Source organism: Hesperophylax consimilis, chromosome 8 (assembly GCF_061612785.1).
Source record: "Hesperophylax consimilis isolate HC1 chromosome 8, BYU_Hcon_1.0, whole genome shotgun sequence".
NCBI classification, from domain to species: domain Eukaryota; kingdom Metazoa; phylum Arthropoda; class Insecta; order Trichoptera; family Limnephilidae; genus Hesperophylax; species Hesperophylax consimilis.
The window spans coordinates 25,250,133-25,266,450 of NC_142843.1; the positions used below are offsets into that span (position 1 = coordinate 25,250,133).

The window sequence follows — 16,318 nt, forward strand, 5'->3', positions numbered from 1 at the left end:
AAACGATTTGACGATCGACTAGTTAAATAGCACACAACAGAGCTATTATCGACATCGACACGAAGTTAATTCTGATAATGTAGTAATAGTCTATTATTTGATGGGTATGAAAAGCAATTAAATATGGATCTGTCCACTTTTGGAGTAAGAGGTCTTCTGATGGATATGGCCAGTCAGTGTCCACACATGGTGGGCTATTCTTTATTGGGAACAATGTCACTGTGGACGAGACTTTCAAGTGTTGCGAAACTATTATACCATGGTTCGGCAAGGTAAGCACGAGCTAGGAGCCCATGGACTGGCTGATTTGCTATGGTATTTGAACCGCGATTATTGGTAAATGTCACTCGTTCGTTAACCTTTCAGTGACGATAGAGCTTTTCATTTTATGCGAGGATAATAGGCACGCGCCATCAGAGTAGGTGCAGAAACAAACTCGAGTACTCGTGAATGATTTCATTTGTATGCCGTCTGCGAAAAGTTGGCCTTTTCAAGGAATAATCTTCACATTTGGGGAAAAAAATACACATCCTGGCAGAAGCAAACCTTCCAGTATGCATAACACTATTTAACTTCAACTTACAAACAGTAGTTTAGTTACTAGAAGCCAATTTCAAGACACATTTTAGAGAAAGACAAACTGACAAAAACTTCTAAGAAGACACATATCTCCAATTCAATCTATTATTTTTTTACTGCCGAACAAAATTTCTGTTACTGTTCAGCAAGAGAATCGGTAAGAAGCGTAAAGTTTTCAAAATTTAAATATAGTAAATAAAAAAAAATTGAAGGATATATACTATTTGATCTCTATAAATTAAAAATACAAATGTTAGGGTGTAAATTGTTTAGCAAAGGTAAATATTTATTATTAAGGAAAAACATATCATGGATAAAGGGATAAGGCAATTTAATAACTGGATAAGTCTAAATTAGGCGCACTGCGCAACTGCGGACTAGGTGCACTCGCGATGCGTGCTTATCGTCCGCCAAACGGCCAAACCGTGAATGGATATGGGTACACGAGATCTTATCCGTATAATTCACGTTGCCAAAGAGCACTTCGCAATTATCAAATAATGCTTAGTGTATCAAATAAAATAAAATTAATGTTTTAGACAAAACAAGTCATTTGGGTTTTTAGCAATTGTTACGAAAATTAATAATTTGTTGAGGTACCCCTAGTTGATGTCCGATTAGTCATTATTGTAATTGTACGTTCTATAAAACATCAATTTATCAGGATAATTTGTGATAACACAAAATAATAACTACAATGAAGGTTCTTGTAAATAACAAAAGAAAAAGCATCAGATTTGCATACAGAGAGTAATAATATCAACTATTGATCAAAAATGTTTTTTTTTTCAGTACGTACTACGAAAGTCATTGATACTGAAAGCAAGGCGAAAAAACGCTCAGATAATAAAAAAGGTAATGAAAAAGCTTTTTAGGTGCGGTCTTATGGGACATGTAGTGCAGGGCAGTAATACAAGTATAATTACACATAATACAATATTAATGCGTATAGTGTGCGTGAACGTGGAAAGCGGAAGCAGTCAGTGGTGATGTAACACGCGTTAACTGTTTATAATTTCGCATAAAACGTACGATTAACATGGTGTCATACCGGTACCGAAAGAGTACCAAAAAACGTTATATATTTTTTTTATGAATATACATATTTTCTCTAATTGAAAAAGGCAGAAAGTTAAGTGGAAGAAAAATTGAATACCAATTTACCGATTAGCTTTAACTTTGAATTACGATTTTATTTTACAAAATTTTCCTACTAATATAAGCAATTCGATTAAACTGGATAAGGTAGGTACTATTTAAAATATCGTTACAGGTTACAGTACGTCAATACTTGAGAATTATTAGCAGTTCTATAAGTGCCCATAAAAACCTTCCCGTGTCTCCCATGCAGATAGTTTTTTTTTATTGAATAACTAACGTAAATATTCGCATAAATATAAAAACTAGGAGTTCAACTCCTGGGTTCAATTCTTCAATCATTTTTCTGTGATGATTAAATAAAAAAATGAGGTTAATGAGAATATTTTTAATAATACGTACCTAATCCAGTTAAAGCTTGTTATTTATTATTACCACATCGTGTAACATTCGGAATCGGGCCACTAACTATAACACTCCTTATGTAGGTGGCGATAGAGTTGAAATTCCCGCTTAACATCAGCCGCCTGTTTTAATTTATGCAAACGAAAAAACATCGCCAAAAGCGTGTTTTATTTCAATTTTGTGAAGTTCAGGTACAAATATTAAAAGGTTTTCTGATAATTTTCTAAATAACTGAATTTTCCACACTATACAATAAGATAACCGCAAAGGGATTCTTAAGTAGGAGATTTTGCACTTTAAACTTTATTTTTTTCTAGACAAAAAAATGCTCGATTATTTGAAAGGCCAAGATGGGTTCTACTCGCAGTTTTTAATAAAAGGATCTGTAATATCTGTAAGCGTTCAAACTTTCAAACCAAAAACATATGCTTTTTATTACTTCGTAGTGCTTCGCTAAGTATTTTTTATAACTGTTACGCTCTTTTACGCCGTTTATTATGTGCATTGGAAAACAATCCATTTTTCATAAAAACTGAGAAATCCGGCACTTAATTCACTAGGTTGGTTGTAATTTGTAATGAAAGATTATGTGTAAGACATGTAGCATGTAGCAAGTAGCATGTAGCAAGTAGCAAGTAACCGTAATAATGAGATGTTACTGAGACAAAATGCAGTAAGTGTGTGTGCTGTGTATTATGCGAGTTACGCGTTACACAATACTCGTGAAAGTTCTTATTAATTAAAAACACTTTCTTGCTAACCGCTGCGGCCTTTCTGGTGAAAACCGCCAGAACTCGGATTTAATCTTCGGCAGAGTTCTAAAACACGCGTTTTTATTAGAAAATTGAGTTATTATTGCGTAAAATATCAACAAAATGTGTAAAATAATGAGATATATAGGATAGGTACCTACTTGGGCAGATTGAAAATGTGGGCAGCACGCACGGTGATTTTTCTATTGGTTTTATTGTTTATTGCAATTTAAAGCGAAAAATAACTTCATAAATTTAACTTTTACCGCTTTAAATTTAACTTTCACAAAAACGTTTTATCGTTTTTAATAAGTTTGGGAAGCACACTGAGAAAAGTTTCAGAATAAACTCATTAGATCGATTTTAGTTAACACTATAAATGGGTTAACATTATTATGTAGGTATTCAATATTTTCAGAGAACAAAGTCAAATTGTGTTTTTTTTTCTATTTAGGTATGTTGATAAATTGCAATGATTTGTCCAATCAATACTGTTTTTGTTTCAAAAACAAAATGCCACCGGTTGGGAAATTTTCGAACTGAAAAGAGTTCGTTAAATTGTAGAAAAGCAATAACATTGACGCCGTAATTAGCTCGCCAACATGTCATTAGCGGAAAAACTAAGACGAAAGAATGGAAGAGGATGTTTTAATAAGGTCAGTGGAAGGATATCAATTATTTCATTCGGCTGCCATTTTAGACTACTTATACTTATACCGGTCGGTGTCCGGAAACTAGTGCTACAAGTGAGAAACCGTGAATCTACAATGGAGAATACAAAAAACTTGTTTTTCTTGATCTGACATTTCGATCTTCTCTTGTTCTTTTTTTAAACTTTTTTCGGCAACTAAATGGTTAAAAAAAACTTTTGGAGCCGGATCTACACGTCTACGCATTTTAAACAACATTAACAGCATTAAGTAACTCAAAAAATTCCAATTTTGGACACGTTTTAGTCGAAAACAAAAGCACAAATCAAACAAAAATTACACCACGAGATCGACTTCAAATGTGATGTAGATTCAGTAGTTTCCCGCTTGTACCACTAGTTTCCGAACACCGTGTATTATTTATTGTAGAAGTCGGCTTATGACCGAGTGGTTTGAAGGACTAGGTGATCATACCCGATGTCACGAATTGGCCTCGATTGACGAGACCTTCGAAAATAAAATAACACAAAATTTTGTCATTGTGCTAAAAGTGGGCATAATCGAAGCATCTGTTATCGATTGAAATTTTTCTAAATAAAAAAATGATTACAAATGTTTAATCTTAAAATATAGCGTTACTCTGTGACTGTGTTAGTCGCACATAAAATAAAGAAGTGATTTTCGCAGCGTATTGTATTGCATAGATTTTCACTTGGAAAGAATATGACAATGAATTCTTTTCTTCAATAAATATTAATTTTTATAGATCAGTGCAACTAACCGAGGATTAACTTAACAAACCTTATTCAATAAATAAAAGTAGCAATAAAGTAGTAATATTATTCAGGTTACGGAATGTAGCTATATTTTTTTTAGTACATATGAATTGTGATTGTGATGCTTCTCTGCAATTACATAATCATTGGGAAAACAATCGAGTGTGGGTGAGACATTCCATGCCAGAAGAAAAGAAAGATGCTCGGCAGAAATAAATAAATTATATGAAAAAAAATGCCTACTGGTTTTCCATGCCAACTTATCGGCATGCACTGGGCTACTGTAAAATATATCTCAAAGAAGGGACGGTTAGAGAGCATGACATCACAATATCACAAGGCCAACCTTTAAATATATTTAAAAATAGGTGAATATTTATTTTTATATATATATAAATATCTTTTAATAGTATAAAACAAAGCCGCTATACGTGTCTGTCTGTTTGTGCGCTTGGTTCTTCTAGACTAAGCAAATGATTTTCACTATCAATTAGAGAATTTCTTCCGGAAGGTTTATATATAAAACATGCATATTATATTTATAGAAAGTAGAGAAAAGTCGATGTTTTGTAATCAAGTCGTAAAAAAATTTTCGGATGAAAAAAAATCCTGAAGATGACATCAGAAAGATGATGACGGGAAGAAATCGCCAGTATACCCGTCGAGATGTGCCAAAATGCGGCCGAAAACTTCAGAAATTACCTTCATCAATGTATGTATCTTTCTGATGTCATCTTCAGGACATGATGCATAAAACAGTATGATGTACCAAATAAAATAAACCTTATATCTGTAGGTTGCGCTGTTTTTTTTAATAGCCCTTCAAAACTGCACCCTGTATTATGTAGCATAGAGGTGAAAGGCCACCATTTCAAAGCTACATGTTGCTTGAAATGACTTTAGGTGTGTTTAGTGACCAGATCTGAATAGCCAGGTACTTCTCATTCATCCTCTTCTCCTACCCCTCTCCCACAACCTTCAACCTCACAATCAGACTTCAGAAACATAAAATTATGCAGCAATCATTACAGAATAGTCATTTTTGCTTACATTCATTTTCTTTGCATAATTCCTCAAGTTTTTCTCCCTCACAACATTCCCCTATTTACTTTTTACCCGCAGCTGACACACCCGTAAGTGATATGAAAAGCCAAGCTCATGATGAGAAATCCCCTATAGACAACTCAATTTGGTAGGTTCAAGCATTGTATGTCAACCATAAAGTGTCGCGTACAGACGACACAATGTTTGGTTTAATTTCCTCAATTGCTCTTCTGGGGAACATACGCAGCATGCCTCCTGCGTTATAAAAATTTACAATGGCTCTAGGAGCTTCGTTAACAATTAACATGAAAAGACAAACGTGAGCAAAAAATGGCTCATGGAAAGAAAAAAGTTCAGTCATGAGATGCTACTAAAAGAATAAAAATTAATGGTTTCATTCATTGTATCCTTTTCAATAAATTTCAACTACTCATAAAAGATCACAAGAGCTTCGTTCCTGGTATCTCCATCAAGCAAGTTAAATCCTCATATAATGTAACAAATCCGTCAAAACTTCATGACACTAGTATTGCCTGTGATTTTGTTTATTTTTATTCGTTAAATGCTCGCTCATAAACGACTACCCAAGATGGCTCGCTAGGCAGACTGAGTAAAGTTGGTTCAACCGCTCAACCACGCTACAGACGATTCGACTTGGTTGGCATTTGGGTGGTTGGATGGTGGTTGGTTGGATGCTCTGGTGGTACAACCCACGCTTCTGGCATAGAGCGCATCTCTATGCCAGAAGATCTCTATCCATCCCTGCTGTCTTCGATATCCGCTTTCTCACAGTATTCTGTATCCTGTAATTTGTTTCTTTCAAAGCTACTTTATATTTTTGTTTACCGCGCAATATCCCTATAACTTTAAACCAATACCATGTTTCTCACATATTCATTCACATTCTAAAATGTCAACATATTTTACATTCCTTGATCTAATAAGTAGTCTATGTTTTTTATGTAATTTCGAAGCCTCATATGCTCTGCATAATGTATCACTCGTGCGATTGTGGAATATGTCAAACGGCACTCCTACTCTGGTGAAATGATCTCATCATCATCTATATCTGTTTATTACCAGAACTGTGGTGGTATTAGGACCAAAACCCAGGAGCTACTAATTAATGTATTATCGAATAACTACGACGTTATAGTTCTAGTTGAAACATGGCTTGTAGCAAGTATAAATACGGCTGAATTCATAGATTCGCATTACACGGTGTTCCGACGTGATAGGGACCGTACACTCACTGGTAAAATGGATGGAGGCGGTGTGTTGGTAGCAGTGCGCAAGGAGCTTGGATCTTCCCGGCTCGATGACTGGGAAAATGGTCAAATCGAACAAATCTTCATATCTATTCCGGTAAGGTCTTTCAATCTCATCATATGTGCAGTATACATACCTCCTGCCTCACAATCTATGGTCTATGATACGTTCTCCAAAAACCTGGAATCTGTATATTCATCACAACCAAATAATACTTTTTGTGTACTAGGAGACATGAATCTACCAACTCTGACTTGATCATTTTCCGAAGACAGCAGTCAAGGTCTCGCCTCCTCAAATACGGCTGCATCGAAAACTTTGTTTCAAGCAATGTCATTGATGGACTTACTCCAATATAACTGTATACCTAACCATAATGAAACATACTTAGACCTCGTATTCTACAGTCGCGAAACAAATGTTACACGTAGCAACAACCCTCTCCTCTCAGAGGATAGACACCACCCAGCCCTTGAATTTGATATATCCTTCGTAATTCAACCAAAAATCAAAAACAAAATACAGCGTAAGCGCAATTTCAGGAAAGCTAATTATGCTCAGATTAATGAGGACATTAATTGTATTGATTGGTTATCTGAAATCGCAAATTTATCAGCCGAAAAAGCAGTAGATCGATTCTATTTAAAAATAAACAATGTAATTGATAAGCTTATTCCAGTATTAGCACGACGAAATGACAAATTCCCCATATGGTTTACTCCAGAACTTATTAGGTTATCAAGGAAAAAGATGAAGACTGGCTCAAATGGAAGACATATAAAGGTCTTTCTGATTATCGTGAATTTTCCTTCTTACGTGCTACATACAAAAAATTGACTTATGAAACCCGAAGGTTATTTTTTGACAACATCGAAAGTTCATTGCAAAATAATATCAAAAGCTTTTGGTCATACATATCCTCATTAAAATCGTCTGATGGATACCCTGCTGCAATGTCCTTCGAAGGGCGCAAATCTAACGATGCCCAGGAAATTTGTGATATGTTCTCTGAATTCTTTAAGTCAACATTTGAACCTTCCTCTATCAGTGACCCAATTATTAACATTGACCAACTTGAGGAAGTTCAGGACTCTGGACTTGCGCACATTCACACAATTAAACTAACGGAAAAAGAAGTGCAATCGAGTTTAAAATCGATAGACATAAACAAGGGTGCGGGTCACGATGGAATACCGGCGTTTTTCCTTAGATCTGCTGCGTCGTCACTGTGTGTGCCGCTTACCATAATATTTAATAAATGCCTGAGTGATGGGGTTTTCCCTGATAGGTGGAAGTTGGCCTATATTATACCGGTCCACAAGGGTGACTCGCGTCAAAGAGTGGAAAACTATAGGCCAATATCCATTCTCTCGGCGATCCCTAAACTATTGGAAAGACTTGTCCATGACAATATATATCCTCAGCTTGCTGCCAAAATTCCTGAACAACAACACGGGTTTGTAAAAGGCAAATCTACCATGAGTAATTTACTTATTTACTCAAATTTCTTATTTACTAGCATGGATCGAGGCCACCAGGTAGATGCAATATATTGCGATTTCAAAAAAGCTTTCGACAAGTTAGACCACCTTATTCTTATTAAAAAAATTATGTACAACGGAATTAGAGGAAATTTATTACGTTGGTTTATCTCATATTTAACGAAAAGACAACAAGCCGTATCATTACGAGGACACACTTCTACATGGGAACCAGTTACTTCTGGCGTGCCACAGGGGTCAATCCTGGGTCCGCTCTTGTTTATTCTTTTTATTAACACTGTTACTAAATGTTTCGTGCATTGTTTATATCTTTTGTACGCTGATGACATAAAAATATTTGCCATTGTTCGGAATTTAAACGATTGTCTGCTCATACAAAGCGACTTAGTAAGGTTCGAAACGTTTTGCAATGAAAACAAAATTTACCTAAGTTACAATAAATGTAAACAAATAAGTTTTACTAAAAATCACAACGCTATCAAACACAATTATTGTATTGGTAATTATTTACTCGAGCGCGTTTACTGTAATAGATCTAGGCGTACTTTTTGATTCCAAACTCCAATTCGATGCGCACATTGATAATATTGTGAATAAAGCTTACAGCATGCTAGGATTTGTCATCAGAAACAGCCGTGAATTTCGAAAACCTGAAACATATCTTCTTCTTTACCACACTCTGGTCCGTTCTCAACTTGAATACTGCACCTCCATATGGAATCCACTTTACGATATCTATAAAGAAAATATTGAAAGTATTCAAAAGAAATTTCTGCGATGCCTCAATTACAGAATGAGCGCACCCAAACGCGGGTACATAAATATGCTCTCGAGTTATAACGTCTTCACTCTATCTAACCGGCGAACATACCTTGATCTCATGACTCTGTATAAAATCTGTAACAACGTTATTGACTGTCCCGACTTACTGAAATTAATAAACTTCAAAGTACCACCCAGAGTAACAAGGCTTAACGACTTATTCCCCAATAGCACGACGCGTACAAATGCTGGTGTCAGGGATCCAATCAGAAGAATGTGCGAATACTTAATCAGAATCAAAACCTCAAGGACTCTGACTTATTTTTTGATAAATGCACTACTTTTAGTAGAAAAATGAAGACTGTTTTCCTACAAAGTTCAAAGTAAACAACTTGACTTACTTAGTTTAAATATATATATTTTTTTAATTTATGTTTATCTATTTATATATATATTTTTTTGTTTTACCCTCTAAATTTTTTCAAAAATAATTTGTAAATTCTAATAAGGATATTGCGCATTTCTTTGATATCTCTATTTGTAAAATAATATTCTAATGTATATATTTTTCCCCTATTTATAAGTATACAAAATATTTGTAAATGTTTTTAACTGCTGTTTAAGTCAATTCATGAGAAATAGTTTGGATGCAGGTGAATTCTCTAGTTGACGTTTTGTATATTCTTGTCAATTGATATCTGTATCTGTTTTTTTCTCCTAAATAAAAAAAAAATAAAAAAAAAATTTAAAAAAATTAAATAAAAAAAATCTCCGCACGATTCAACATGAACGTTGAACTCAACCAGATTGATACAACCGCTCAATCAAATTGAATGGTCTGTAGCGCCCATTCGGGAGTGTTATTTTTTTTTAAATAATTAACACTTGCAATAAATAACTCTAAAAAATATTCCACAAGAGTTAAATTTCATGCTTTTACAAAAATATGTTGTCCTACACTGCCCCATATTGGTGTTATATAGAAATCGAATGAGGTATGAGGAGCGGTTAATGTGATGCTGTGATAATAGGTAAATGTTAAAAACAATGAACGAGAAGGAACTGACCTGGTGTTGATGGCGATAGAGGGTCAGCTTGGGACCCTGGAGGATGGCCCACACCTGTTTCCAGGACCTATCGCTTGCCCGCTGTTGAAAAAAACTTGTCTTAGAAAAGGTCGTTCACAAAATAAAAGATGACAATTAAAAGATAAGTCAAAAATTAAAATTAACTAGCGCCGACCTGTGAAAAACCAAGGGGTATCCTGAATTCTCGACAAATTATTAAATTTTGAAAATGGCAGTAAAATAGATTTTCCACTTGAAATATTATATAATATTATGTAGGTACTATCGATTAACTTAAATTCAAAGCAAATATGAGTTCATTCAACCAGATTTCAGGCAGGAATAATGCACATCAAAGAAAACCACTTGGTTCATTCCACCTTTGCACAAAATTGTAATATTAACAAAACACGAGTGTAATATTACTAATATTGAATTTTATTAAAATTATAATAATTGAAGTACAAAATAGAAACAAGTTTATTTATCAGGAAATCTTATTTTTACACCAACAGTTGCTTTATTCTCTTGTTAAATGGAAATTGAATAAAATATGAAAGGAAATAAGATCTCACCTTTCCATTGGTAAGGACCATCTTGATTTGCACACTCCCTTCGATGCTGATGTCCGCCGTCTCCAGATCCTCATGGATGACGGCTCCCACCTCGTGGAACTCTTCTCGGTCCTTCTTCTCACCGCTGCATCAACCACCAATCATTAGACATTAGACTTTTGACACTCGCCACATACACGCCAACGTAACACAACACAACAACCTCCAGGAGTGTTCACCAGTAGTAAGTTGTAATCAAAATGTACAATCATCGTAATAAAAGAAAATACAAAATGAAAACTGATGCAATAATATTAGTTAAATCCAAAAATATGTTAGTTATATCTTACATTTAAATTACCAAGGACTGGTTGTTTCACAGAAATTGAACAATTCATCAAATTACAAAATGAATATTCAAGTTCTCCTATGTGAAAGTTCTGTTATTATCCAAGTAATGTGAAACAACCCGTCCTTAGTAATTTGTTATGAAGAAAACTTATTCTTATGTTTCTAATTAATCAAATGACATGGGTGAACACATTAAACAAAATATCAAAATTTAGTCCAAGTAAATTATGTACCTAGATTAACACAATGTAATTAAGAACAAAGTTATTGAAAAATCTATATTTTCGAAAATCTAAGGATATTACCTATACCTGGATTTCAATTAAATTTATTACATAAATTAAAAGTTATTAAAATGGTTTGATTTATGATTTCTCAGCAACTAACAGCGCCCTTGGGGTGATTTTTCACAAAAACGGATCAGATTATCCAATTATTATTATAATTATTACTCAATTCTTTGCCTTAGATATTAAAGATTTGAAAGGTAATAGGTAACCTAATAATGACAATAAGCCGTTCATGCAATATCTCTGTACAAACAGACACAATATGTATATCACATCTTCCAATGTTCAGCCATCCAAAGCGGGCACCAAAGTAAATCAGCTAAATATTAACATTACATTTCCTAAAGCATGTATTGGGTGACCGACAAATTATGTATTGTGTATGTTCCACGTTCAGTGTTATAAAGATCTACATGAATAATTATTAATTGTACTTATGAAATAAAAAAGCAGTAAAAAAACTGCTTCCCTAAAACAATTTTCGATATTTATAAAATGTAGATTGTGAATTATGCTGTAAACATTGAACTCTATACAGTAGAACCCTGATAATTCGGAATTTTGGCCACATAAAATACACAGAAAAAAAATTATATGAAATTTAAATCAAAATTTATTTTGGTCCGCAGATGAAAATTTATCCGTGTAATTGATAAAAATTCAATTTGAACGAAAATAAATTATAATTGTAATTTTGCAAATCTGAATCTGAGAGGTGTAAAAGATTGTGAAATTTATATTTTACACAGGAATAAGTTGTAGCATTATGAATTTACTTTGAATACCTATCCGATTTGACGGGCTAGCTGCAGAACATTTTTTCTTCATAAAATTTCTAATAACGTGGGAATTTGTTTATTCAAAATTTGATTTTTGAGGTCTCGTGGATTTTGAATTAACGGGGTTCTACTGTAATATACAAAACAACATGCTGAAGACTTTTTAAAGTTTCTAACATTGAGCTATAAGCCCGGCAGATGAGAAAGTATAACAATAATTACATCTTTGTTATGAATAACATGTTTGTGTGGAACAATGAACATCATGTGTAAATGTTTGAGTAAACAATTTTCCAATAATATACATATACAGATTAAGTTCAAATACAAACTGATGAAAGGTTAAACATTAGATGTGTACAGAATTAAATATAAAACACAATTGTATTATTTATTTCGCAACGTGTTAAAAGTGTGAATTTATTTCTGAATCACGTCCGAATGTCCGACGGCAAAACAAACAAAAATCAGCAGCATTTCTACACAGCTTGGTGATGACGGGCACGTGCTAGCGTGTTCACACTCGCTCTCTCATTACCGTGTTTGTGTGGTCAGGTCTTCGAAGAGTCTCCGCAGAGGCTGAATATCATCGGGGAAGCGAGGCGGGCGCCATCTTCTGTGGGAGCTATCCACCGCAACCGCAACCAATACATATTTACATTGCTTGTTAATCATAGGGGAATCAATCATTCCGTTAACAGGTACAAATGAACAGTACTGGATATTATTCACACATATAATGGGAAATTAAACACATGATGACATCTTTAACATGATCCTTTTCAGCACAAAGTACGAATGAACATTTGTATGATGTATTCAGATATAATATATTTTCTATTAACACATTTCTGGTGGATATTTTTTGCGCTGGCGCTGCGCTGTCTCCGAACGAAAATAAACGTCCCGCACGAATTTTTTCAATTTGCTTTAAATCACTATATCTTCGAAAATAATTAAAATATTTTAATCAAAATTTCTACATAGGGACATTGTTCCGTTCCTTCCCACCTTTTTAAAATTGACTCCCCAGATTGTACATTCTGTGGTCTAGAAGTGGGAACTTTAGATCACATATTTTTTGGTTGTCCCTCTCTAAACAAATATCCTCTCTTCTATCAAGCCTTATCTAAAATTGCCTCCCCTCCATTCAACATCTCATCTCTTCATTGGAGTCTGAACTCGACTCCAATTTTCATTATAATTTTAAAATTTGCCTATTTAAATAAAATTAATATTTAAATTCACCTTTCATTTCTCCATAATTTTAAATGATGGCCAAGAACACCCTTGAAGGGTGAAAGCCAGAAATAATAGAAAAAAAAAAACTCAACATACCCAAGCTATAAAAGTACTAAACGAAAATCGACTATTATTAGAAATGCAACTCAATTAACCTTGTAATATGTTTATTAAGGTCAGCCTATCGGTATTTGCCCATACCTGCTTTCTTAAAATACGCCCGACATCTCTCGGTCGCTTGCACATAGGAGTTGAGTGGGTGCGGAACAGAGAAAGAGATTCGAATCGGGTTTCACGGTCATAAAAACCCTCATTCAAGGAATTGAATTATTTCAATAACAAATAATGTACTATCCCCTTGTTAAAATACCGATGTAAGCGAAAGGCACGAAAATAAATTTTTAAAAAAGACAAGCATTACATTAGATAATTATGTACATATAGTTGTGTTCCGTAACGCCGATCGCTTTTGACAGGCTGTGTGATAACCAATCGTATCGTCAGAAATTAAACTGTATAGTTTAATTTCGCACATGTCAGCTGGAATCACGGAGGCCGTGGGCCGACCAGTCGCAAAAAAACCGTTCGTCCCGTCATAACAACATTGCCGGTTCCTTATCGAAATAATTATCTTACGTATTTTTTATCGCAATTTAATCTAAAATAACGAGTGCTACCAACCACGCTAAACGTTCCAGTGCTGACAGATGATGCTCACTATGCAGATTTCACCATCTCCTCCCGGTAAGTTGATTGTGAATTAACGTTATGCATTGTGTTCTCGCATCGCCTGTCACAAGCTATATAATTAATTTATACTTTATCTGTGTGGAATAGCCCTGTAAAGGGCGGCTATTCCAACCCCTGTTCGTTTTTCGAACATTATTGGTGCCGAAATCAGGGAACTTTAAGATTATTATCTATCTATGCCAAAACGGATAATGCTGTGGAATGTTTCTTAAATTTTGAATAATAATCAATTCGAACAGTAATTAGGTAGGTACCTAGCTCTTGAGTATTTACGACCTACCGCGCATATAATTGTAATAGATTATATTATTATTATTTATTTTCGTTTCGTTTTTGGGTACGTTTCCAATCGTGTTTATTCAACATGGCCCCAGCAATTCAAATATTGCGCCGGAAACGGACATTAGCGAATAATAGATTACTCAAGACACATGAAATAGCAAAAAGCGCTTTGCACGATGCAACTAAGTGCAACTTACTGTTAGCGCATTATACTACTCTGGAAAAGATAGTTCTTGAATTTGAAACGTCTCACGCGGAAATATTAGCTTTAGATGACACAAACGAAATTGATGAGGATAAAATTCGCGAAACCTTTGACGAGATGTATTATCAAATTGTCGAAATTTACCAGGAGTTAACCAGTCAGCCTCTCGATTGTAAGACCGCGAATGCGTGCACAAACGTTAAATTACCAAAAATAAACATTCCAATATTTTCTGGAAATGTCAAGCAATGGCCCGAATTTTACGACATGTTTAACGCTCTGATTCATGAAAACAAATCTTTATCCAACATCGAACGCATGCAGTATTTGTTCTCATGTTTATCTGGAGAAGCTTTAGGGTTAATTCGGACATTTCCAGTACAAGGAGCTCACTACGTTGAAGCATATCAAAGATTAATCGCGCGCTATCGTAACGCGCGTGAACTCGCATTTACGTGTTGGCGGGAAATGCTAAATTTAAATTTTCCGCCCAACGATCCTTTTGAATTCCGTCGCGTGTTCGATGTATTTAATGAGGATTTAACAATTTTAAAAGAATTGGATCTCCCAACAGATAATTGGGACTTCGTGCTTTGTTATTTAATTCTGTCGAAATTAGATTCACCTACAAGATGCGCGTTCGAACAACTTCAGTCTCCTACCAAGCTGCCTTCATATTTGAAACTCAAAGAGTTTCTTTATAACAAATGCGAAGCTCTTGTACGAGACTTACATTTTTCAACTCGCGATAGCAGTACTATTGACAAACCTCTTGCACGGAACTTTAATCAGGCTGCCAAAAAACTCACTTCAGCGCTTCTTTGCGATCTTAAGAAAGGACAGCCTAAAACAAATAGGTCCTCGAACTCCACCACTTATCTGAAATGCTCCTGTTGCGGGGAAGACCACTCCATTTCCAAGTGCAAGGTATTTGCACTCAAGTCAGTTCAGGATCGCGTACAGTTTGTTCAATCACACCGTTGGTGTTTCAATTGTCTTCATTCTTCTCATTATCTTAAAGATTGTAAATCTTTGTTTGCATGTCAAAAATGTCAGCAAAAACATCATACTTTGCTTCATCGAGACGAAAACGCTTCTTTGGAAGATCAGCATCAACACTCCACGACGTCTACGGACCAGGAGACGTCTTCCGACTCTAAAATTCAGGTCCTCACCAACTTAGGAGACAAGTCCATAGTACTATTGTCAACTGCCAATGTTGGCATTCGCGATTCATCCGGCCGTTTCCAAACCTTTCGCGCATTGATCGATTCGGGCAGTCAAGCTCACTTCATCACCGATCGTGCTGCGGAGCTCGTAGGCATCCCTCGTCAAGCCAGTTCTCAGAGAGTTAGCGGCTTAGGCCAATCTTCCGCAACCACGTCGGGAGTCATTCAATTAGAGATCGGTGTTAAGGGACGGGTTCTCTTCAACATCAAGGCACTTACGCTGCCTAGTATCTGCGGCAACATGCCAACTGTTCGTCTAGATAAGTCATCGTGGCATCAGTTGAGAAACTTGCCTCTTGCCGATCCTGACTGTCACAAACCGGGACCGATTGATCTTCTTCTGGGTGCTGAGGTTTTCTCTTCTCTTCTGAGACCTGGTAATGTGAATGGTGGTCCACGTCAGCCATCAGCTTTCAATTCTGCATTTGGTTGGCTTCTTCTAGGTTCAGTTGGTTCGAACACTGCTCACGAAACGAAATCTTTCATCGTTACTAACGAGGACCGGCTTCACGAAGAGGTCCAGCAACTGTGGGAGTTAGACACCATTCCCCAATCTTCACACCTTACTCCTGAGGAACAACTTTGTGAACAAATGTACTGCACTGACCACTCACGGGACGGATCTTCGGGAAGATACATCGTATCCTTGCCTTTCCGAGAAAGGGGAAGGGATATCTCTTTCCCAGGGTCGCGTGAGATCGCTTTACGCAGATTCCATTCACTCGAGCGCAA

At 35.5% G+C, this 16,318-nt stretch overlaps 1 protein-coding gene across 1 annotated transcript in view; it reads right to left on the bottom strand.

Annotated features, from left to right (window-relative positions):
• Window positions 1-16,318, bottom strand: part of RhoGAP19D (Rho GTPase activating protein at 19D) — a 259,071-nt gene that overhangs the window by 32,501 nt on the left and 210,252 nt on the right. The window contains exons 12-14 of the mRNA XM_089634022.1: window positions 12,417-12,503; window positions 10,480-10,603; window positions 9,905-9,985 (exon numbers count right to left, since the gene is read on the bottom strand). Coding sequence (XP_089490148.1) covers window positions 9,905-9,985; window positions 10,480-10,603; window positions 12,417-12,503 — 292 coding nt within the window. The remainder of the gene's footprint in view (window positions 1-9,904; window positions 9,986-10,479; window positions 10,604-12,416; window positions 12,504-16,318) is intronic.